Raw genomic sequence first — 24,052 nt, 5'->3', positions numbered from 1 at the left:
GCACAAAACTTTGTTTGTTGTGTTTCCTATCCCTCATTCCCATCATGAAATGAACCATGAAATGAACAAAGATGAGCTAGGATGGAAACCAAGGCTCTATTGTTTTTTGAATACCCAAAGACGAGCATTAACAGATGCAGATGCATACTGTTGCTGTATCTATGCTACAGCCCAATAGCTGGAGTGGTTTGGAGCAAGTCATTATGAACATACAACACCAGCCCCAGCTAGTAATGCTTTATCTTTATTATCTTATTATTATCCAAATCAAACAACATGAGTCTGACCCCACTATTTTAATTGCACTGTTGTGTATCCGTATCTTTATCCTCATGTACTGTAGTTGTATATACAGTATGCACAGTAAATGTATATATGGAAATTATGTTCATGGTAATGTACTACAGCATTTGAGCTGAGCAGAGAATCTCTCTAAAGGCTAATTCATACTTTGTCTTATGACCCTCGCCTTTTTTTGGTTGAAAATAAGTCATTCTTTTTAACAATGCTCGTCGACTGGGTCGAGTAACAAAGTATAAGCCTAATTCACAATACCATGTAAGTAGTAAGTCATGGCAAGTAGTAGCAGATTGTATGACTTGTGGAAGTGAACAGCACAGAGTTGTGCACGTTACCTGCTGTGTATTTTAAGTTAGTTTTTCCAAATGAATTAATTTATTTTTTATTTTTATTTTCTACATAATTCTTCCTTCTACAAATTATTTTTCTAATTGGTGCATTTGAGCATTTGAACTATTTCCTCTCTTTGCCAAACGTCACTGTACAAAGGCCTTGGTAAACTGTAGCACTGAAGACCGATTCCCAATGAGCTCACATACGCAGTAACTTTTCCTTCTGCCAAAACATATTGTTATGTTTTTGTCAAGCCTTGCACAAAACACAAAGATTATAAGAGTTATATATAGTTGGCAAGAGTAATATATGCCTCTCTGTATATTTATCATTTAGCAGCATATTCTTATAGTGTACTGTATGTTACAATCATAATGTTCTTGTTGCTCGCCTCACAAGCACTTTTCTACAATGAATTTTCCAGTATTCATTCTTCATCTGTAGTTCCGGGAGCGTTACTGGTTTCAAACTGGTACCCGGCCTGAGTTAAAAGGACAATATGTCTTCATCAGTCTTTCTCCGTAGTCCTGTCAGAACATCTTGTGACCCGTTTTCGTGTCCAGATCCACTATTTGAGAAACGCTGCCCTAAAGGAGCATAGCACCAGCTAACAAGCATTGACAGATTTATTTTACCTCTATGTATGTGAGTACTGAGTATATGCTTTCTGTCACTGCAGTGAAATGGTATTTCATTTGTTTCTGTTTTTTTTTTTCATTGTTAAACTTTCTTACCTACCACTGACAAAATTGTTTAATTCGGCTTCACTTTAAATGTGTCCAAAATGCTCACCTGTCACGGACTTAACAATGAGTGCATACAAGAAACACCTGCACTATAATGTCCTCAGTGTTAATTCAACACTGACTGTGTACACATGTAACCAATGGAATTGTGAGAGTCCATTTAGCTACATTTGTACAAACGGATAAATGTACACTGAGGATTTTACTGTGTATAAAAGAATTACATTATGGGCCATGTCATGTAACTGTACGTTCTGCCTCTTATACATGAATCCATTCTTACAAAGAAAATTCACTATTTGTGTAATTATCACAAAGACATTATTGTAAATATTAAAGTGTTAAACAATAACATCACTTGTCCCAATGGTTTATTTGGTGTAATAAAAGTAAATATGATACAGAATATGACATGAACCCTAGCTTCCCTATTCTGGGGAAGATGTTCAGCAATAGCAGATCTACACGCTGATGTACCTTGTACTACCTTGTGGGTAATGTGTCTGTGTTACATTTTCAATAAACACAAAATATGAACAAAACAAGACGTACAAGAAACAAAAAGACAAAAACAAAACAAGGACAGAAACGGCTCAGACACATCATACAATAAAATGAAAAAGAATAAATCACCTCCTGGCCAGAGGCCACTAAAAAACCCTCAGCACGGAAAGGGCAGACACCTTACATGAGTTAAAATAGTATTTGTGAATGCAATATTAAGACTATATATAGGCCTGTCTATTTCAAACCCAAGTGTTTTAGGAGTGGCATTATAACAGCAGCCATAATTCCACTGTATTAAAGAACTGTTGATATTCATAGTGTTCTTTAGGTCACAGAATCATTCCAAGTAATGCACAAGCTTCATCTTTCATTGGTGGCAGGCGTGAGATGACATGGGAAAGTCAGTAATGGCAGTCACAGCAGTAAAGGAGGAGACACCAGACAGAATAGATAGGCTACAGGGGGAAAGAAAGTTGCTACAGTTTAGTGCAATCCTGTACAGTAGACCTACAGTCAAGGTTAGCCATGGTTAACATGAAGGTTGTTTGTCATGATATGACATTCATGTTTTTCAGGGCTAAGTCAAGGTGTGCTTTGGGATTTTAATTTCCCAATACAGAGGAAAATTCTATACCATAAAAATATTTGAACAATAGGCCAATATGTGTGTCTGTCAGAATACTCCCCACTGCCAAGTGATATAACAATAGAATAGACTGAGTGATTGATTTGTTGATTGATTGATTGAATACTTAAGTTATTAGAAGTTTGCATAGGAAGAAGTACATGACAGCACAGTTCACTTCATAAAAAGGTATATGGCACTAATGGCTGACAACTATAACACAGTAGCCTACTATGAAGAAAAACATATAGGCCTATATCATAAGACAGTTGGAAAATAGAATAATAAATTGTACAGTAAGAAGGTCAGTAATACTATTTGTGAGCTATTTTTTTAAGTGTTCTCGTAGTAATTATATTATGTCATTTACATCTATCTAGTATCTATACGATCTTTAATACTCGCAGAGATAATAATAAAACAGGTTATTTGCTTGTGGGAAAACAGGATAACAGCATGTGAACCACCATGATGTGTGAACAGGGAGTTACATTCTGACTGGGGGGAGTGGAAAAATGATTACGACGCCGGCGGGACTCTAAAGTGATTGGTGGGGAACGCTCAAGGAGTAGCTGGCCAATCAAATATTGTCTGCCGTGAGCTGTATTGTGATTGGTGGGGAACCCTCAAGGAGTAGCTGGCCAATCAAATATTGACTGCCGTGAGCTGTATTGTGATTGGTGGGGAACCCTAAAGGAGTAGCTGGTCAATCAAATAACTGCCGTGAGCTGTATTGTGATTGGTGGGGAACTCTCAAGGGTTAGCTGGCCAATCAACTCCTGGCTAAAACCTAATATAAGCCCAGTGATTGTTTTCTTCGGAAACAGCGGTTTAGCGTTCGCTCTAGATCAAAACTGTAACGATGTCAGGAAGAGGCAAAACCGGCGGAAAGGCCAGAGCAAAGGCTAAGACCCGTTCGTCCCGTGCTGGACTCCAGTTCCCCGTGGGTCGTGTCCACAGACTGCTGCGTAAAGGCAACTATGCGCAGCGTGTTGGTGCCGGTGCCCCAGTGTATCTGGCTGCCGTTCTCGAGTATCTGACCGCCGAGATCCTGGAGTTGGCTGGAAACGCTGCCCGCGACAATAAGAAAACGCGTATCATCCCCCGTCACCTCCAGCTGGCCGTCCGCAACGATGAAGAGCTCAACAAACTGCTGGGCGGAGTGACCATCGCTCAGGGCGGTGTGCTGCCCAACATCCAGGCTGTTCTGCTCCCCAAGAAGACCGAGAAGGCTGCCAAGTCGAAATAACTAATTGTTTGAACATCTACCAAAAAGGCTCTTTTAAGAGCCACCCACTTGTCTTAAAAAAGAGAAACGATTCCTTTCGTGTAGCAGTGAAATTAAACACTGCTGATTGGAGCGAGATCTAAGGATTGTATGAAATAAGTGCGTAGTAGTATAAACCCAATGGCGGAAACGCACTGATATTTGTGCCAGCTTTTCGACACTGTTAACGGGTTATTCTAAATTACCTTATTACCTGTGAACATGTCTTCCTAGTCCCTGTAATCAAACGCAATACACAAACTCCAGGCAACATAATGCCAATAAACCAGACACATTTGTAGAATTTGTGAAAGTGGACTAGAAAGGGGTCAATATCGAGCATTTCAAAGATGCGTGGAAATATTTACATTCCATAATGTTTCGTAGATAAATTACAAAATGCATACGATACATAATGTTACGATGATTACCTAAACCTAGAGAAAGGCACTGAACATACTGAGGTGTGGAAATACATGTTATTATAATTTTGAAGCATGACTACATGAGTGGTCTTTTGATGTTCATGTTTTTGAACAGTAGAGGGCAGTAACAGCCTCCATTTGCCCAAGTAGTGGAAAGACTGGTGATGCGAGGTTAGAACTAACTAGAACATTCACTAAGGAGTAAGGACCGCCCCTCTTCATGCACCACAGGCCTCAACTACGTCGTCTAGCTTGGAATAAATACGTGCGCTCTGCAACGCTGACGCACATTCACTATTTCTCTCTCTTGACTACACACCAGACAACTCAAGAAGCCAGAAAATGAGCGGCCGCGGAGCAAGGAGCTCTTTTCCTTATTTTAAAATAATGTATGGTGATTTATTGTGTAATTCTGCACATATGAATATTGATTGGACTGAAATGTCGAGCAAGAAAATCTATGGAGTTATATGTGATGACATGTAAAAAAATAGAAAAGGAGGAAAGGGTCTTGGTAAAGGAGGCGCTAAGCGCCATCGCAAAGTGCTTCGTGATAACATCCAGGGGATCACCAAGCCTGCCATACGTCGTCTCGCTCGCCGTGGTGGTGTCAAGCGTATCTCCGGCTTGATCTACGAGGAGACTCGCGGAGTTCTCAAGGTCTTTCTGGAGAACGTAATCCGTGATGCCGTCACCTACACCGAGCACGCCAAGAGGAAGACTGTGACCGCCATGGATGTGGTCTATGCTCTGAAAAGGCAGGGCCGTACTCTGTACGGCTTCGGCGGTTAAACTACTGACTCCTACCATCAACCCAAGGCTCTTTTAAGAGCCACCCATATTTTCTTCAAAGAATAATATTCCTATTACACGCATCCTAACAAGAAAGTTGTATGGCTTTATTTTGATACTAATAATTTCTAATTTGCAATAGTGATATTGCGTGATCAGTAACGGCTTCAAAATAAACCGAAATTGCATTTCAGGTTGGATGAGACAGGGCCATGTTAGCACGTCTCCTTCACTACCACAGTGACTCAGCAGCCACATGGGCTAGCTACGGGCTACTAGCATACTCTATGGCGGTAACCGGTAGAGTCGCCGAAATGAAGCTCGCCGAGAAACGGGGGGGTGCGTTCGGAAATGCACACCGGGTGTGGCAACGGTGCGCTTTTTCAGTCTGAACTCTGAAGGTAAACTTTCTGAAAAGCAGCAGTTGCTAACCTAATGTTGCTATTGATGTTTATAAACTAGGGTAAATGATGGTTATAGTCTTAATCTCACAGTATCATACATGTTAATGCTAGCAACAACAAGCATGTAAAGTAGGACACACAATCACAGTATGCCTTCTTCAGTATCAAATGAATTAATATTCTATTATAATTTACCCTAGTTTATAAACATCAATAGCAACGTTAGGTTAGCAACTGCTGCTTTTCAGAAAGTTTACCTTCAGAGTTCAGACTGAAAAAGCGCACCGTTGCCCCACCCGGTGTGCATTTCCGAACGCACCCCCCGAATCTCGGCGAGCTTCATTTCGGCGACTACTGGTATTCCTTTATGGCTACTAGCCAGGCAGCCACGTAGCAACGCCAATGCTAACCAGTACCACCTAGCCCATTGCTTGACGCATAATTAGCCTACTAGTAGGCTACCACTTTGTGTTGCTATTTGGCGTTAGCTTGCAGGGGGCCTAATCCACTGGATAAATGAATAAAATGTTCAAAATAGCAAGCTGAATGCCAATTCGGTTTATTTTGGGGGAAAAAAAACATTCTCTCCCATGCATGCCCACATTTCCCAGTGGCAGTAACACATGGACGTGTATTGCATTTCAACATGGTTTACACAATTTGTGTAATTGAAATGCAATACATTTCTGTCAGTGCCATATGGTAGGTGCACAGTTTGCCTTTTCAGATCTGTTCCCCTTTGTTTGAACACCACGCCCCCAGAGATGGGTACATGGTGTTCCACAGCAGTTCCACAGTGCAAACAATAGAAATTCATGTTCCAACTCCCGCCTTTTCATTTTTAAATAAACTGTATTGAAGTTTTGCAGGGTTTACAATCATTGATGAGCATGCACATTAAAGTGACAATAGTCATACAAATACAACAAACATAATAGAGCAAGTACAAGGCTTTTCTTTTTTTTTTCTCCCCTCCTTTTTACCTCCCCTTTTTTACACCGCCTTTTCAGTGAACACACCATGCATTAGGTCTACTGCATGTTATGTTCACATCACATTAAACCAAAAACAGTTTCTGTCTGCGAGGGTAGCACTGTCAGGTTTATAAACAACTAAGTTACCTGACGGCCATTAGACAAGAAGATTTTTAATGATTATATTAGATATAGGCCTATGATGTGCAATATATGATATCACTAAAGTTAAATGAGGGTTCCAAGGTTTTTTGTAAGGGATGTGTGTACCTCAGGTGATTAAAATATTTTAAATATATTTTTGTATTCTCAGAGTTTATCATATTTTATTTGATATCTTTAAATGGTGGTGTTTAAAACAGCAATTAGTATGCCTAACTTAAACACATTTTTACTGGGTGGGCATTTCTACCCAGTGTTTACCAATTTCTCCAGTTCTCCCTTTATTTACTTTTCTTTGCAATCATTTTTATTTTAGTTTTTATTAATAAATGTAACCAGAACTGTCAGTTTGTCTTTATATATTTATATTACTGTGCCTCGCTCTTTCCGAACCAGACTTCTTCCTTCTGTAATGAGCCATAATCTTATAGAATAAAGGGTTAGCTAAAATGTATAGAGCTGCTGACAACAGACAACCTTGTTTAACCCATCCTCTGATCTCTAATATAAAATCCCATTGATATACATTAACTTGCATTGTGGATTCAGAATATAACTACATAAACTTTTGAAACTTCCCATAAGTACTAGCTCAATATATGACATTGAATACCTCTCTTGGCCTAGACTTATCATGAAAAAGGTATCTTTTGTAACATTTCTCAATATCCCAAATATTAAAACGGTCATTTAGCCTAATCTGAATAAGGTAATTATTTAATCTATTCATTACTACTTTTACAAGGTTTTTATAGTTACGTTCATCAGAGTAGCATGTCACCAATTATTTATTTCATGTGAGTCCCCTTTTTTACAGATAGGCGATATTACGCCATGGTAAAAGTAAGTAGGCCTAGTTATGCATTTTGCCTGACTTAAGCAGGGGTTAACAGGTCAAAGAATGATTGTTAAAAGTTACTATGGCAGGTCAGCCATATGGTCCTGGCGATTTGCCTTTATTCTGGAATAGATTGTTTCACTTCATCCTTAAATAAAAACAAACAATTTTAGATTAAAGGACAACTTTAGTTTTTTACAACAAGGGTTCATATTTTAGATTGTAATTAAAGAATAAAGATGAGTGTTAAAACTATTTCATTTACTTCTTTCTATTGTTTTAGAGATTCTTATTTCAGTGGTTGGGGCCATGCGTGCAAGTGGCTAAATATGTCATTTTCCACAGAATAAGCCCATTCCCAAGATACAACGCAACCTTTCATGGTTGGACGTGACTTATGGGGGCTAGAAGTGTTACTGAAAATAGCAATAAAGAAACTGCTGGCTTATTGTGTCTAAAAAGACATAAATAGCCACTTGTACGCATGCCCCCATGCGTACGCATGCCCCACATTTTAGCACAGTAAACGGGATAAAACAATAGAACGAGGCAAATGAAAACATTTTCACACTCACTTTTTCTTTTCTCTAATTACAAACTAAAATATGAACCCTTGTTGTAAAAAACTAAAGTTGTCCTTTAATTCATAATATATATCCGATATTTTCCCCCCCACATAGTTCACCTACTTCCTAAATATGTCTGCTGAGTTATATTGGCTTCTCAGTGAAAACTATATAGGCCTACAGTTAAGGTGAATAGGATTACGAAAGAAAATAATAGAGATGTCTGTATAAACAGACATCTCTTTTCTTTCCTATTCCTATTCACCTTGACACAACACTTGTTGTTAACATTTTATTAGGGGTGAGGGGTCTATCTGGATACATCTGAATATATAGTCTACATGCGTTGATAATGATGAAGTGTGAATGTGTTACTCTACTCAAGTAATCTTTGAATGCAGGACTTGCATATCTGAGTACTTCTTCCACCAATGGGGTACTCGTTGAAAGCAAACACCCTTTGTGGAGCACGTGGGTGGTGGAGGTTGCAGCTCAACCAATCACAGTTTGGGAGTCACACACTTCATTTGCATGGGAGTCACACACTTCATTTGCATAAGCTTGCTATAAATTCTGAAGCAGCGCCGCACCATCGTCACATTTCCCTGCAGCGAGTACCATACATAGAGAGAACAAAATGCCCGAACCAGCGAAGCCAGCGCCCAAGAAGGGCTCGAAGAAAGCCGTCACCAAGACTGCCGCTAAGGGCGGCAAGAAGCGCAGAAAGTCCAGGAAGGAGAGCTACGCCATCTACGTGTACAAGGTCCTGAAGCAGGTCCATCCTGACACTGGCATCTCCTCTAAGGCAATGGGGATCATGAACTCCTTTGTGAACGACATCTTTGAGCGCATCGCCGGTGAAGCCTCTCGTCTGGCTCACTACAACAAACGCTCTACCATCACTTCCAGGGAGATTCAGACCGCTGTCCGCCTACTGCTCCCTGGTGAGCTGGCCAAGCACGCAGTGTCTGAGGGCACCAAGGCTGTCACCAAGTACACCAGCTCCAAGTAAACTACAGTCTGCGTCTGATCCCAACAACACAAAGGTCCTTTTAAGGGCCGCCCATATTTTCATTGAAGAGTCAATCCTAAATCATTTGTTACATTGTCTGCAATTAAGAGTGGTCCATGTGTAGCCCTGAAACGGGGCTAGTCCATAAATCCTAAATCATTTGTTACATTGTCTGCAATTAAGAGTGGTCCATGTGTAGCCCTGAAACTGGGCTAGTCCATGAATCCTAAATCATTTGTTACATTGTCTGCAATTAAGAGTGGTCCATGTGTAGCCCTGAAACGGGGCTAGTCCATAAAACCAAAAACATTTGTTACATTGTCTGCAATTAAGAGTGGTCCGTGTTTGGCGCTGAAACAGGGCTAGTCCATGTGTAACTAATCTTCAAATTCTAAATGAGCATGAAAATAGTCAATGCCATTCTCAGCAGGTAGCCCAATAGAGGTATTTGTGAAATGGGCAGACTCCACCATGTTCATGTTGGTTGTGTCCAACATATAGTTATAGGTTGAGAGCTGTGTTTTTTTTTCTTGTGGTTAATCACATGATTTTTTTTATAGTTTATCGTGATTAGTCATCAGTTTAAATGTAGTCTTTGTTGCTTAACATTGGAGTTACACATGCTTGCTTTATTGAAACATTAGAATTAATAAACCATGCAAAAAAAATACATTAGCATAAAAAGTACACACATTTTGTACTTTGTTTGTGCAAAGTAAAGACAAAATCAGATGGGGATGCACAACCATGCCTGCAGTATACTTATTTATAATGCAGAATTCTGTATAAGCCAGCCAAGTATGTAGTCTATACATAAATATTAGGGATGTAACGATATAGTAATTAACTGAATCGAAAAATTGATTCGCAATGATTTTGTTCTACGAGTAAATGTGTGTAATCTCTGCGTTCATGTAAAGTTGTGGATTTGTGCATATGTAAATGTCCATGTATTTGCTAGAGAATCACAGTGTTTACTTATTTATATCCATAATAATCGATTGTTCCCTTGAAAAAGCTGCACTATTGACGAGTTTCACACAGATTTAATTTATTTGCTAAATAGTTATATCGATTTTAAATCATTGAATCGTATCATATCGCCATGAATGAATCAATATCGTCCATGTATGTTATACTTAATGTCGAATGAAAGGTGCTATACAAATATTATTATTATTATGTATCGTATATTCAACCATGTCGTGATGTGTATTGTATCGCTATTAAATGTATCGTTACACCCCTAATAAATATACAATGAATAATAAGAGCGAATTGAAAACTGACACCTATATAAAAAGCCAATAGGCTTAAGGTCTCATTTGCAGGACTAGAACGTTGGATAGGTCATAATCATGCAGAGTGCAGACCATTTGGCTGACTATTGTGAGCGTGTGTATGTGGGTGGGGGATGGGAATGGGCTGTTGGAACGCCCACACAGCGACTTCTGTCTGTCCTCTCTTACGTCCTCAGAAACTACTGGGCAAAAACGCAATAATGTGGAACTCCATACTGAGCTGCTTTGTTCTAAAACAAATCAATGCCAATAACCTAATACTGCTGTCTACTATTAAATTCAAGACCAAAATGTACTTTACTGCACACGTAACTATCTATGAATGATATTTCTCAGTTATTATTTAGTATAGCATTTAATTTTATAAATTAGTTGAGCTTTCATTTTGGGCCTTGTACTATACTACACTGTACATGTATTTATTGTATTGTATGTTCTGCAATGTAGCCTACATCCTAGCTGTCCATGTGAAATCGTTCCAATCTACAAGGAAAAGTAACCGTAGGTAGCCTAGCAACAGACCCCCTCTCTCATTTGGGAGCCAAGCCTGGTTGAGCCTGATGGACGTTGGAACAAAGGACTGTCCAAAGTCACCAATGCACCAGCAGGGCCAGCTGCATTCTTCACGATATATGACGCCACTCTGTGAATCACGTGAACCGTGGGCAGAATCAGCCAATCGTATGATGGGAGACACACACTTTATTTGCATATGCTTGCTATACATACTCAAGCATGCTGTTTTGCATTTTATACATTCAGAATTTCAGATAGGCTACTCACTGTTGAAGGTTTACTTTGTTAACCGGTCATAACACACCAAATGATTACAATTATGGAAACATTTGTAAATATACACTCAAAATAACATAATAATAATACATAACATACATAAACAACTCATAATTTTGTATTTCACAACCCTCCCAGTCCCTTCAAGCTGCTGATTAGGTAGCCTACTGAAGTTAGGCAGAAATTCATGTTTTGAATAAATAGGCCTATGGTTGGCTCATAATTTATAAAGCACAAGAACAATTTGGTAGAAAAGTCCTCCTTAAATATTTTACTTATCTAATGTCTAGTTGTATGTTTGATATTGTATGAATGTATAGGCCTTTATATTATTGATTATATACTGTAGTCTATGCTACCCTTGCCCTGACCTGAAACATGATGGTCGTGTCTGTCATGTTTCAGGGCTAATGCTACCCCTACCCTGCCCCAAGTAAAACACATGGCATTTTCGAAATATTTTGTCCTGTAGTTTCACTCAAAGGACTACTGTAAGTATAAGCTTGTGTTTTATACTTTTGACAGATATGTAAAAACAAAAAATTGGTAATTTTTTTGTTTTGTTTTTTGTCAATAAAAATCAATCAACATACACAAAATCAATAATCACTGATTTTCTCAGACATGATGTATGCTGGAGGTGAACCCGCCACCTGCTGGGCGTTGATGAACCTGCACCTATTTCTCCAAGAGTTATGATAGGCTACTAGAAGGAAATGAAAGACTACTTGAAATATGTATACTAGTTTTAATATAAAAAAAACATATTAGAGCACATATATGCCCTAATTGATAATACCATTTATAAGCTTTCACTAAGGTCAAGACTAAAATATCTATCTACAGTATAAATTCCTGAAATCCTGTCTGTCAGGGTGCCAACATTGGACTGTCAGAATTCAGGAGATTTTTTTGGGGGGGGTGCGCGGAATCCACAACGGGGGTCTGGGGGTCCTTCCCCCAAAACTTCTTAACAGATATATATTTTCCTGTGTTCTGTTGAATTTGTTGCATGTTAGTTACTTTTATCAGGCTTGCTTTACTAGCATGGGTACAATTTCAGCCTTAAAATGCCAAATGTATAGATGACTGAAGCAAAGTAAGGGTCGATTCATACCGTTATAAGGAGCCTAACTAATTTCGGTTCGGCACTAGGCGAACCCAAATATGGTTCGCATCCCCCGGTTCGGGGGGGGGGGGGGGGGGGGCGTCAACCGACTAAATTCGGCTCCACGGTACTGGAGAAATGTTGTGACCTCCCGACTTAATTTCGGTACTCAGCGGTGTCTTCTCATTCATTCATCCCGGCTCCAAGTTCATATGCTCGGCTGTGAAGCAGCCGAGCATATGAGGGAGGCACGCCGACTTCCAATGCTTGTCTGGCCGTGTATTGATCATCGCAGAGCGGATACATTGTCAGGTTCTCGCTGGGAGGCGCGCGCGCGAGACACACACACACACACACACGCACACACACACACACACACACACACACACACACATCTTTTCTGCGTGTATCGCTAACGCGTCGCCGACCGAAGACAAAAGAAGTGCTTAAACACAACTTTGCTAATTGCTAGTGTTCCGTGTTGATAGGTTTTCCACGACGAGTTGTGACTGTGTGATGACATGCATGCAGCAAGGGAGGCGGCACGTCTATAATGTGAGCTTGTAAATTAAATGTTTTTGACAGAGCTCGATCGAGCGTTTGTGAGTGTGAGAGAGAGAAGAGACCCCGCCGCTGGTGCTGCTGCCTACTGGAGCTGCTACTCACTGGACCTCCAGTCATTCAGCGTGCAGCGCGAGGGCAAGTCAAATATGTATCCGCCCTGCAATGCTCATTCATCGGCCACAAACGTTGTCATGCCACGGACCTCCAATATTTACAAGCGACTTCGGCACTATAGCCGTTAAGAAAGTATGGATGAACTCCCCCCGAACCTAAATAATTTCGGGTCGGGGAGCCCTCCCGAACCGAAATTAGTTAGGTTCCTTATTAGAGTGTGAAACGACCCTAAGACATCTTTAATAATGACTTCTCATCTTTAAGTCATTACCTAAGTGAATATCTGTATGATCAAGCATGGATTCCCCACACAACCTAAGCGGGGTGTCTGGGGGTCCTCCTCCTTGGGATACCTAATCCAGGAGAAATTCAGGAGAAATGCCAATACATGAGCATGGCAGGAGATAGGGTCAAAATCCAGGAGACTTCTGCCAAATCCATGCAGGAGTGTTGGCAAGCCTGCTGTCTATACCTGTTGACAGACAGCTACACTAGGTACTCTGACAATGACTACAAGAGAAATAACATAAAAAAAAGAAATTGTTTCTTGCAGAGGGTTGATCAATAGTAAAACACGAAAAACTCTCGGAGGTGCACTTATTAAGATAAGATAATATGTCAGTACATCAACAATATAACAATGCATAGGAATATCAATCTAGAAAAAACAATGATATAGACCACGCACCTAATCAGTAAAAAAATCAAATAAAATGTTTCTAAAACCTAAAAATACTATCTAGCTTCATGTATGGTCATTGAGGGAAGGGGGAGTGTTAAAGTAGTGCTATGAGTTTAGTTTAGGTGGAGTCTGAAGAAGTGAGTCTTCAGTCCACGGCGGAAGCTAGGGAGTGAGTCTGTAGTTCTAAGTGCGACCGGGAGTTTATTCCACAGTTTGGGGGCTAGGAGGGCAAATTGTCCAGGACAAGTGGATTTTTGTCCTGGGGTTTTTAGCGAGGGTTCTGTCAGCATCCCTGTGTTGGCTGATCTGAGTGAACGGGTGGGGTTGTAGGGGTTGATCAGGTTTTGGAGGTATGGAAGAGCCGTACCTTTGGCTGCTGCAATTACCTTAAAGTTAAAGCTCCAAACAGCCCAGAATAAATTGATTAGGGTTGTGCTTGGTCTTCCTTCTCTGGCCCACCTCACCACTTATCACTACATAAGCGTGGGGTGGCTCACAGTAGCTGACAGAGTAGCCTACAGCATCTTGCAATGGGCCTGGTGTACAAGATACACTCCTTGACACTAAAACGTCAAGGATGTCCACATTACAATCACAACACCAGTGGCAGCTCCACAAATCATGTTCAACCCAGATTTAACACTAAAAAAGGCTCTAATTCGTTCTCCAGCTATACCACCAACATGTGGAACGCCCTACCGCAGGCCTTAAAGGAGTGCAAATCCCTAGCCTCCTTCAAAATTGGTCTGAAAAATCACCTTCAGACGGCTGCTACTCGAGACTTGTAAATAGTATAAGCCGCCTCCTTCTGTTGTTTTTTATTCACCCTTTTTTTATCCTATGCATGTACTCTGTCCTATCCGTCAGTCTTTCAATGTTATATGAGATAGGCCTACATAAAGTGGTTCCTGTGTAAATAAGCCGTAAAGCTTACTAGGAGCTCCTTTTAGTTGACCTTGTACCAGTGACTTGGGCTGTCATGAAACTATCCACAACTTTCCAACGTCCCATCGTGCATTGCGCAGAAGGTGTGCGGCAGCTTCCGGCGCCGCAGCCGAGTGTGATCTACATGCTCACAACGGCTGCATCTGCGACGCGTCGTGAGCTTGTATGTCTGCTGTTAACCGGAAGTGTCCCGCAGATAATGCTACAGTAAATTCTCGCGGAAACAGGTGGATACTTTTTCCTATTGCAAATTTCTAATAAATTCTTCAATTGCATAACCGGAGGGGCATGCGTTCCCTAGCCTGGCGGGGCCCGACGTCATCTGCGTTCACTCACTCATTCCTTCCACATGAGTGAGTGAACGCAGATGACGTCTGACCCCGCCAGGCAATGCGTTCCCAGCAGGGATCGGTTAGTTTTAATTTTCAGAGTTTAAAAGTCATTGTGTTACAATTTCCCCCATGACGGGGCAATTGTAACACTGTGAGAATAAGTAATATGAATGCACTATACCTCAAATAAAATCACATCACTAAGTAATATTATTTTTGTATTAATATAATTACAATTATTTAATTTTTAATTCGAATTCAAATATTATTTAATTCAAATGTATTTTTGTGTAAATGTAAATTTTGTTAAATATGCTCATTTTCTAACTATAATCCCAGACAAATAAATCTCCTTGTATTGTAACACATTGAACAATTGACCCTGATCAATGTGTTACAATTGACCCCGATCGGGCAGCCATGATGAAATCCCATATCCTAGCTGCCCACATCCTTACTAGAAACACCTAGATATAGGCCTAGGATGCTCAAATGTGATGTAATCTAAACTTTAGACAGCAGAAGGAAAACACTGAACTACTCTTTCACCTCAACATGATAACATCTGTTTTTGTTGAAAACTTCTGCTGAGATGAAATGATCAATCATTCTATTCTACCCTTCCATCAGTCTGGGAACCCATCAGCAAAAAAAAAAAGAAATAGTTTCATCATCAGATCAGAGAGCTCTGAATCTGTCTTGAGATACTAGAGGACCAACCCTGACACATGTGCAGAAGAAATCTCACCCCTCTAGTTTGTTTCTGATTAGAATTATTGAGTGTGCACAGTGCTCCGTTACTTAGTTTTGGCCTACAAATTAGCCTACTCCCAGTCAGATCCCCAAACAATAACAATGGTTCATGCGATTACTGTTCCCTTGGGGACTTCATTTCCCTGCTTGCAATTCCAAATGACGTCTACGCATCTGATTGGGCATCAATGCGGAAGTGATGTCGGTGAAGGAAATGTCATCGTACAGTACTACAAAACAACGATAGCGATAGCTACTGTTAAGAGGTAAAGAAACAATTATCTTCACAAATAAACATACCAGCATTATTCGCACTGCAGCCAACACTCATTAATATTACATCCTCCAAATCGGTTCTCTATTACAACAAGGTGTCGTTCGGTTGTGTTAGTGTTGGCCTCCCCGGCTCTCTTCTTAGAAGTTGCTCATTCTGTCGGGCTGGTAATGTGGACGAAGATTCCGTAGAACTGTATGGCTCAGTGAAAATCTAAAGGCTGGTTTTAATCCTGGAAAGCTAGAGATAACCTTCCTCTTTTGACGACTAGAGTTGGCTAAAGCACGATCCTATATGATTAAACATGTTCTGAAATCTGAATGTATTATTTCCTATTGAAAAGGGCCTTACCGATGGCTCGTGGTTTTTCTTTTTACTAGAAGGTATATGATGGAGCCTTCAACAGCAGGGTCTGAGGGTCTCTCAGAACAGAAGTCCCAGAGAGAGGATGAGCGGTCAGAATCCCCTGGCAGACAGTGCCATGTTGGTCCTGGAGATGGCAGGTAGGATTGCACGAAATTGACTGTCAAGAAGAGGCAGCAATGCATTGGATTGGCTGTAGCCCATAGCAATCCAGGAAGATATAATACTGCTTCTTTGTCTTCCAGCATTAGTTCTGATATCAAGAGAGATGTAGGATCTGCCTCCGACCTCCTGGATCCGGAGGAGCTGGCTGAGGAAGACTTCTACGACTGCCAGGAGACACTAGAGCTTTCAGACAAGGCGAGGACAGAGGGAGGAGACGAGAGCACGGACGACAGTGATAGTAAAAGAGAAAAGGATGCAGAGAGGAGCAGAGCGTCGGAGGGAGAAAACCATCAGGCAGCTGGAGGTCATCAGACTCTTGCACAGAGTGCCACAATGACTGAACTCCCAGACCCCGGACAGACGGACACCAGGCAAGGAGCGCAGACACCCGATGACACAGGAGAGGAGAGGACGGATCCGGGAGCAGTCGGAGGTGGAGCAGCGGAGGCAGCACCGTGGGATGAGTGCACAGAGGATGGAGGGATGGATTCTGACACAGAGTTGAAAGAAGAAGAGAACAAGGCGCCAGAGTTTGACGATGACTACCTGAGGGAAGTGGAGAAGAACTTGACTGAAGAGGAGAGAGAGGTGAGAGAACAACAACAGCAGCAGCAGCAGCAGCAGCAGCAGTACTGACACTTCAGTTGTGTTTACCTGATGCCTGTTTTGTCCATAGCATCAGCCCTATGTACAGTATGTACTGTTAGAGCAGTGGTTCTCAACCTGTGGTACATGTACCACTGGTGGTACTTGAGCCCACCTCTGGTGGTACACAGAGGAGTCTCACAAAAAACTAAAGTGGAGTTAAATATTTATATTATACTACAGGTAGTTCTGACCAAGCACTTGGCTGAAAAAGGCTCTCAATGTATGTCTCGGTGTCTGTCTCAGTGTCATGTGGCATTGTGTGACAACTGCAGGAATTAAAAGATTAGTTAAAAACATGACTTATTTCTATCGATTACACACCCCATGAAGCCTTGAATCCATGGTGATGTTTTTGTTTTTGTTGCATTCCTAAGCCAATCATTTGAGGACGGGCAGAGTCGGTCCTATTGACCGATGACCCGATAATCAAATTATTGGCTTGTGCATAGCCAAACAGGATGGGATAGGTCTACACACCTGTATTTTAACATCAGTGATTATGGTGGTACATGGAGAGACATATTTTCTGAGGTGGTACTTGGTGTAAAAAGGTTGAGAACCACTGATTTAGAGCATAACATTGGTAATTGTTGTGAAACATCTTGAACATATGGAGATATCTTGTTGTAATATATATCTTCATGTTTACCCAGCAGTCAAAAACATTGTTTTTCATTTTACAATATGGAACAACATTCACATTGTCATGAAGCTGTAAATGCATTGCATACTATATAGTTCTACACACAGATACATCACTATATCAGTTATTATATTAGTGTTATTATTGCAATTTAATTTCATATGTTGTTTCACCTCTACCGACTTGGAATCTGGGAACATGCCACAGTGAGGAAAATAAGTAAATGGAGAGATACCACTATTGAATTATTTACTTACTGGTGAATCTATTACATTTATAAATTAATTAATATGAACACAGAGGAAACAATGACGTGTGTGAAAGAGAGAGAGTGTAATATCCAATTGTTTGTGTGTGTTTATCAAGAGTCGCAGACAGGAGAGCTTGGTTCTGAAAGAGAAAGGCAACACCCAGTTCAAAGCTGGAGGTGAGTATGTTATTTTAATCACAGAATACAATAGAATTACAGAGAAATAGAATTGTTGTTTAGATGCAGATACATGTAGACAGCTATCATAGTAGTACAGTATATGGTACTCTGACCACACGATTCAAGGACCAGGACTTGACATGCAGTGCAAAAACCACAGTTAAAGACAGTGGTGAGAAAAAACTATGACACTGTGTAAGCAAAGATTACATGTATGTACTGTATGTTTGTGTGCTAAACATTGTTAGATTGCACATTTAGACTTTGATGGGAATTCATTACACTGTGGTTTGACAGTGTGTTGCATGTCTCTTTCCAGAGCACACTGAGGCAGAGCGTTCCTATACAGAGGCATTGGGTGTGTGTCCGGTGTGCTTCAGTAAAGAGAGGGCGGTTCTGTTCTCCAACCGGGCAGCTGCACGCATCCACCTGGTAAGAAAGCCAAGATAGACAGTCAGACAGGAAGGAGGGAGGTGTCTCCTCTGCGACCGCAGTTTTCCCGGTGAACCTGAGCGCAACGGCGGGGGCCGATCGCGAGCTTATGAGAAACAACTTAAATAAGACCTTAAAACCTGGCCAAAACAGTTGCGTGCATTAGCGCAAGATGACGATAAAGGAAATCATTAAATGGAAAATATTAAATTGACTTCTGAAAAGCCTACTAGGCCTTAAAACCTGGCAAAAACAGTTGCGTGCATTAGCGCAAGATTAGATGAGGATAAAGGAAATCGTTAAATGGAAAACATTAAATTAACTTCTGAAAAGGCTTCTAAGCCTAAACTAGCCTACTAGTAAAACTAGTGGAACCGCGATCTTGCAACACGTGAATAATTGTGGTTGTAAACAATAACACAGACAATATAAATCCTTAGTCTAGTAGTGGTAAGAAAAGGTTACCAGTAAGACTCCCTAATCGGGAGATAAGCGACCGTAGGTGGCTTATCTCAAATAGGGCAAAAATTTGTTTTTCCAAAATCTTCCTGATCCATGTTGATGACATGAGTGTAGACATGCTATGTAGTGATATTCGTGATTTTAGGGCAAAAACTGTAGGAGCAGTGTCCAAAAATGTGTTTTAAAAATCGGCCTGAAGGTGGCGCTAGAATAGGGCCATGTGAGAAATGAGGGGTGGGGTCTCCGCGTTGCCTTGGCGGACGAATAGGTACCGGCCCCGGCTCTCCCGGACGCTCCTAGGCCGAGTTAGGGCATTTTATGTGCGCTGCAGTGGCAGGGGGTCCTCCACTGGGGGCGCCACCACTTTTGCATCCGTTCTGGAGCACCAGGAGTCGGTGGTCCCCGGGAATTCCCCGTGAGCAGCCCCGTTGGGGTGGTCATTTGACATTTGGTCATTTTGCACATTTGGTCATTTTTTACATCTGGGGCTCCGGGGGTCCTTGGAGGTTGTAGTTTGGCAGGCAAGGAGTGTGTGTGTGTGTGTGTGTGTGTGTGTGTGTAAAATCTGGCATGGATCGGGTCAACGGGTGCGGAGATATAAGCAGGGAAAAAGTGTGACGTGTGAGCACATTTGGTCATTTTTTACATCTGGGGGTCCCCCAGGGACCTGGGGGTCCCTGGGGCTCCGGGGGTCCTTGGAGGTTGTAGTTTGGCAGTCAAGGAGTGTGTGTGCAAAATTTGGCATGGATGGGGGCAACGGTTGTGGAGATATGAGCAGGGCAAAAGTGTGACGGACTCACTCACTCACAGACAGCCGGTGGAGGTTTTGGTAGTAAATGCGACCTACGGTTGCAATCATCATGGCCCCAAATAACTTTTAAATGTCTTGCAATTGGCGACGAGTCTCTTACGAAATCGGCAAGAGTGCCTCTCATTCTCAATACATAAAGCTACGGTATATAACCTCTCCATCATCGGCAATAGTCAGTGGTGTGTGTTCCCCACACTCATGCGCCCCAACCGTTGCGCTCAGGTTCACCAGGAAAACTGCGGTCGCGTCTCCTCTTGTTACCCCTCCAAAAAACACAGGTTTCTTTCACCTCATTCTTTCCGGCTAGCGTGGGTCAGCACTGAATTGCACACGGCTCAGACATACACTAGTGGGTCCATTTATTAACAAACACACATTGACATTTCTTATTACTAATGCAGTAAAGTAAACATGATGCCGTTGTCACAGGTTGCTGATGTAGGCTACTTTCACTTTTTGAATATAATACTTTGAGATTGTTCGGGGTTTACAAAATATAGGCTATTTCCAACATGTCTCATAATGACAATACCAGTTCAGTTGATCCACATAAAATCAAAGCGGTTTAAGCTCGGACCGGATCGGGTAAATTGGAAATGACTAACCTCTTAATGTGTATAAGATTCAACAGATGACACGAGCATGCCTTTAGTTTGAGGTAATTCGACTCTCACTTTGAGCTGTTTATAACTTGATAAAATCAACATGTTCTGTTCTGACTCCTGTTCCCCTCTCCGCTCCAGGATGTGAAAGATCAGGCCATCGCAGACTGCTCCAGGGGTAAGGAACCCCAAATACTTGTGTGTGAGATTATTATACATTATTTCCTACTTTCATAGATTTTTTATATTCCATGTTCATTGTCACTGCAGCCATAGAGCTTAACCCAGAATATGTACGAGCTATCCTAAGGAGGGCAGAACTTTATGAAAAAACAGACAAGCTGGATGACGCTTTGGAAGACTATAAGATGGTCCTGGACAAAGACCCAGGACAGCACACTGCCAGGGAGGCATGTATGGTGGGTGTTTTTAAGAAATGTTTTATGAGCACACCAACCTTTTTTCTGCACTACGTTGCGTTTTACTCCTGGCAAGGGCTGCTAGTGAAAAAAAATATATATTGCACTGTCACACTGTTTCCAAGCCAGCCCTTCTACATACATGTTGCTGGTTATATTAATAACATCACTGTTAACACATCTGGTGCCAACCCCGAGTTTCCCGAGTTTGAAAAGGTACTACCGCTGTGCCAACCCCGAGTTTCCCGAGTTTGGGCCGTTTTTGAAAAAAAAAAAAAAAGAAATCAAATTTTCTTTTTCAAAAGTTATTTTTGGACCTCCAGAAATGTATTAGGCATGATCGCGATCGCGAAATTGCATGTTTAACCCCCATACCAACCCATTCTTTCAAACATGGCAGCCATGTTTGTTTACATCTGAAGAAAACATAATGGCTGATAAATCATGAATGCCTGAACAGATTTCCAAGCGGATTTTTTTGTTTGAAAGCTGTGAACAGCCTGCACACACGTGGTGCATCATCTTGGCATGGGCGTGCACTTTTTACACAATTGCGCAATTACATGGAAGTCTATGGTAACCATGGCAACGTGGGACATTGAAGAGAAAAAATCATAGCAACATAAGTGTTAAATTAATGTGTGCGGGAATGTCCTGCATTATAACTGCTAAATTTGTAGGAATCAATTAAATGATACTAGGAATCCCACACTAAAAGTCAGGACCTGAAGGTAGTGGAGCACACATTTTAAAAGACAATAATTGGACGATCATGTTCATTTAATTGTGGGAAGCCAAGATTGTGATCTTGATTAACATTCAATTAATCATGCAGCCCTACCACTGGCAGCAACCCACTGTAGTCTTATTTGTATGGCCACTGGGAGCTGTACAGCAACACATGCACTAACACTCTCCCATCCCTCTACAGAGGTTGCCTCAACAGATCCATGAGAGAAACGAGAAGATGAAAGAAGAAATGATGAGTATGTTCCACTTTATTTCCTAGTTCAAGGTTCTAAAATGTGTCCCTGTTCATCGGCCGCTTAGATCACCAAGTGAAATGCAACCTGTATCATCTACATTTCTTATACTGATACACACTATGAAAGGAACCATATCATTAAATATGTCTAACCACTTGGGTGGTAACATGGCATTTGTTTGACCTTACCCCTAACCCTGCACTATGCCTAAACGTAACCCTAACCTCAGTAAAACTATGCTAAAACCTGACCCTAACCCTAAGTTGGACTTCAGAGTTGTTGGATTTATGGGCAGTCCCCACTTGGGGTCTGTTGTGAAATGCAACACATAAGTTCAGTTTTGCAGTGGTGGTTTCTGCCAACAAACCCATGTACCCTACCCAACAAAGCTTTTTGATTTTTTTAATGTAAACACTGATTATAACTGATATTAAGGTAGTCTTAGTCGTAAAAACCCCCATGAATGTTCTTCATAGGGGGAGGGGGATTAACCCATTTAGACTGGGAACGCATTATTACGTATTTTGTGCTATAACTATTGAAAAATAGCAGATATACAAGCTCACAGCGTGGCACAGAGGGCTGCGCTGCGAGCTTGTAGATCTGCTATTTTTGAACAATCTTGAAAATTTGTGCGCATGTCTTTGAATATTTTTGACCCGATTCTATAAATGTCTCCTAAATCCTTCTAATGTTTTTTGAGTAAACCTATATGTTTCTATGTTAGTCGTGCTCAAACTTGTTCATGTTAAGGGCCCCAAAATGATACTGTATGTATTTGGCCACAGACCCCAATCTCAAAATATTTAGTTCCAGGGACTGGAACTTTAGTTCTAGTATGTAGAAGATCATTGATTTAAGTGGTAGCAGCCTGGGTGAATAATAAAATAATAATAATTAAAATAATAAATAAATGGTATGTCTCCAGGTAAACTGAAGGACCTAGGCAACATGTTCCTGCGTCCTTTTGGACTGTCTACCAACAACTTCCAGGTCAACCAGGATAGCGACACAGGATCCTACTCTGTCAATTTTGTCCAACAAAACAACAACAACAGATAACATACAACCTACTCTTAAGGAGCTGCTTGTACATGTATGAGTGAATGGCAAATAAGCATCTTGAATATAGCCAGGCACATCTTGATTGACTGCTTTAAATGCGGCTTAAGACAGTTGCCATGGTTTCTCTGTTGGAGCTAGACGGCGCAGGATGTATTTGAACTTCAAATAAACCTCATGGCTGTAAGCTTCTGCTAATGATGCAAAATATTATTGTCTGTGTGTGTGTGTGTGTGCGCGTGTTTACCTCAGTCTACACAAGTGTACAGACTTGTCAAACAAGTTGAGTGATTGTGAGCCCGTGTGAGAGATTGTGTGCATGTCAAGTCTAGCACTGTGAGAAATGTAATCTACTGTGTTACATACAAGACAATAAAATATTGACTGGGTGACTTGCTTTTTGGTATGCTGTCTTCCTTTTGTAGTAAAACGCTTATGTTACACAGTGATGCACTGCTAGACATCCAGATACCACACTGAATGTCTAGTGTAGTACAGTACCTTCCCTTTGAGGGACATTATTGGAAGAAAGGCATTCCTGTTATTTATATCATGGGTGCATTTTGTGTTTTGATGTTACTACTAGCCCATTTCCAATCTGGGGAATAATGTCAGTCAAGTCAACTAACTGAATTGTCAAGGTGGTGTAATGGTGTACCTACCATTCAAGGAGCCATTTTTGGCAAGTGGAACGTCCTCAGGAAAACATGGTTAATGCATCGCAATTACATAATTTATCAAAGATTATTTAGTAAACAAATGTTTTCTCAGTATTATGTCCCCCGCAATGAAACAAAACGGCCCCAAAATAGATCTATAGATATTGCTAATTAAATCTATTTTCATTTTATATTAATTTCTGTTTTGAGCCTTTTTCATTTAAAGTGGATAAAATATTTAATATTTCTATGTGGTTACACCTGATTTGACATTTTCAGACACATTATGTAATTTGTATTGTAAAAATATTTTTTTCAAATGAAAATTACTACAAAATGTACATTTTAACAAACGTGCCTTTAAAATAAGATCATTTTTTCAAAGATCTTTACATTTTTCATCTTGCCCCATTTTGTGACTGACCCTTATAAACAATATCCACAAGGTGGCGACAAACAACCTCTTTCCCATAGAGCTATTCCATAAGTAGGAAGCCTTTACAGAATGTTTATAAGCCATGTGGCCCATCTGTACTGGGAGGCGGGCAGGTGGC

At 40.9% G+C, this 24,052-nt stretch overlaps 3 protein-coding genes across 3 annotated transcripts; all 3 read left to right on the top strand.

Annotated features, from left to right (window-relative positions):
• The first annotated feature begins 3,346 nt into the window (after positions 1-3,346).
• LOC308304428 (histone H2A) lies at positions 3,347-4,823 on the top strand. The gene has a single exon (XM_080749026.1). The coding sequence runs from the start codon at positions 3,374-3,376 to the stop codon at positions 3,758-3,760; it is 387 nt and encodes a 128-aa protein (XP_080605152.1). The 5' UTR covers positions 3,347-3,373; the 3' UTR covers positions 3,761-4,823.
• A 3,744-nt stretch (positions 4,824-8,567) lies between these two features.
• Positions 8,568-9,732, top strand: LOC308304423 (histone H2B). Its single transcript, XM_080749018.1, has one exon. The coding sequence runs from the start codon at positions 8,577-8,579 to the stop codon at positions 8,949-8,951; it is 375 nt and encodes a 124-aa protein (XP_080605144.1). The 5' UTR covers positions 8,568-8,576; the 3' UTR covers positions 8,952-9,732.
• Positions 9,733-15,758: 6,026 nt separating this feature from the next.
• On the top strand, positions 15,759-23,142 carry ttc1 (tetratricopeptide repeat domain 1). The gene is made up of 9 exons (XM_080748953.1): positions 15,759-15,808; positions 16,197-16,319; positions 16,425-16,932; positions 18,002-18,062; positions 18,385-18,497; positions 20,514-20,550; positions 20,643-20,791; positions 21,723-21,777; positions 22,706-23,142. The coding sequence occupies exons 2-9, from the start codon at positions 16,204-16,206 to the stop codon at positions 22,837-22,839; spliced, it is 1,173 nt and encodes a 390-aa protein (XP_080605079.1). The 5' UTR covers positions 15,759-15,808; positions 16,197-16,203; the 3' UTR covers positions 22,840-23,142.
• The last annotated feature ends 910 nt before the right edge of the window (positions 23,143-24,052 follow it).

This window comes from Nannobrachium achirus, assembly GCF_963921795.1.
Source record: "Nannobrachium achirus genome assembly, chromosome: 19".
Lineage (NCBI taxonomy): Eukaryota > Metazoa > Chordata > Actinopteri > Myctophiformes > Myctophidae > Nannobrachium > Nannobrachium achirus.
The sequence above is the reverse complement of the archived record's forward strand: the minus strand, read 5'-3'. Positions and strand labels throughout refer to the sequence as shown.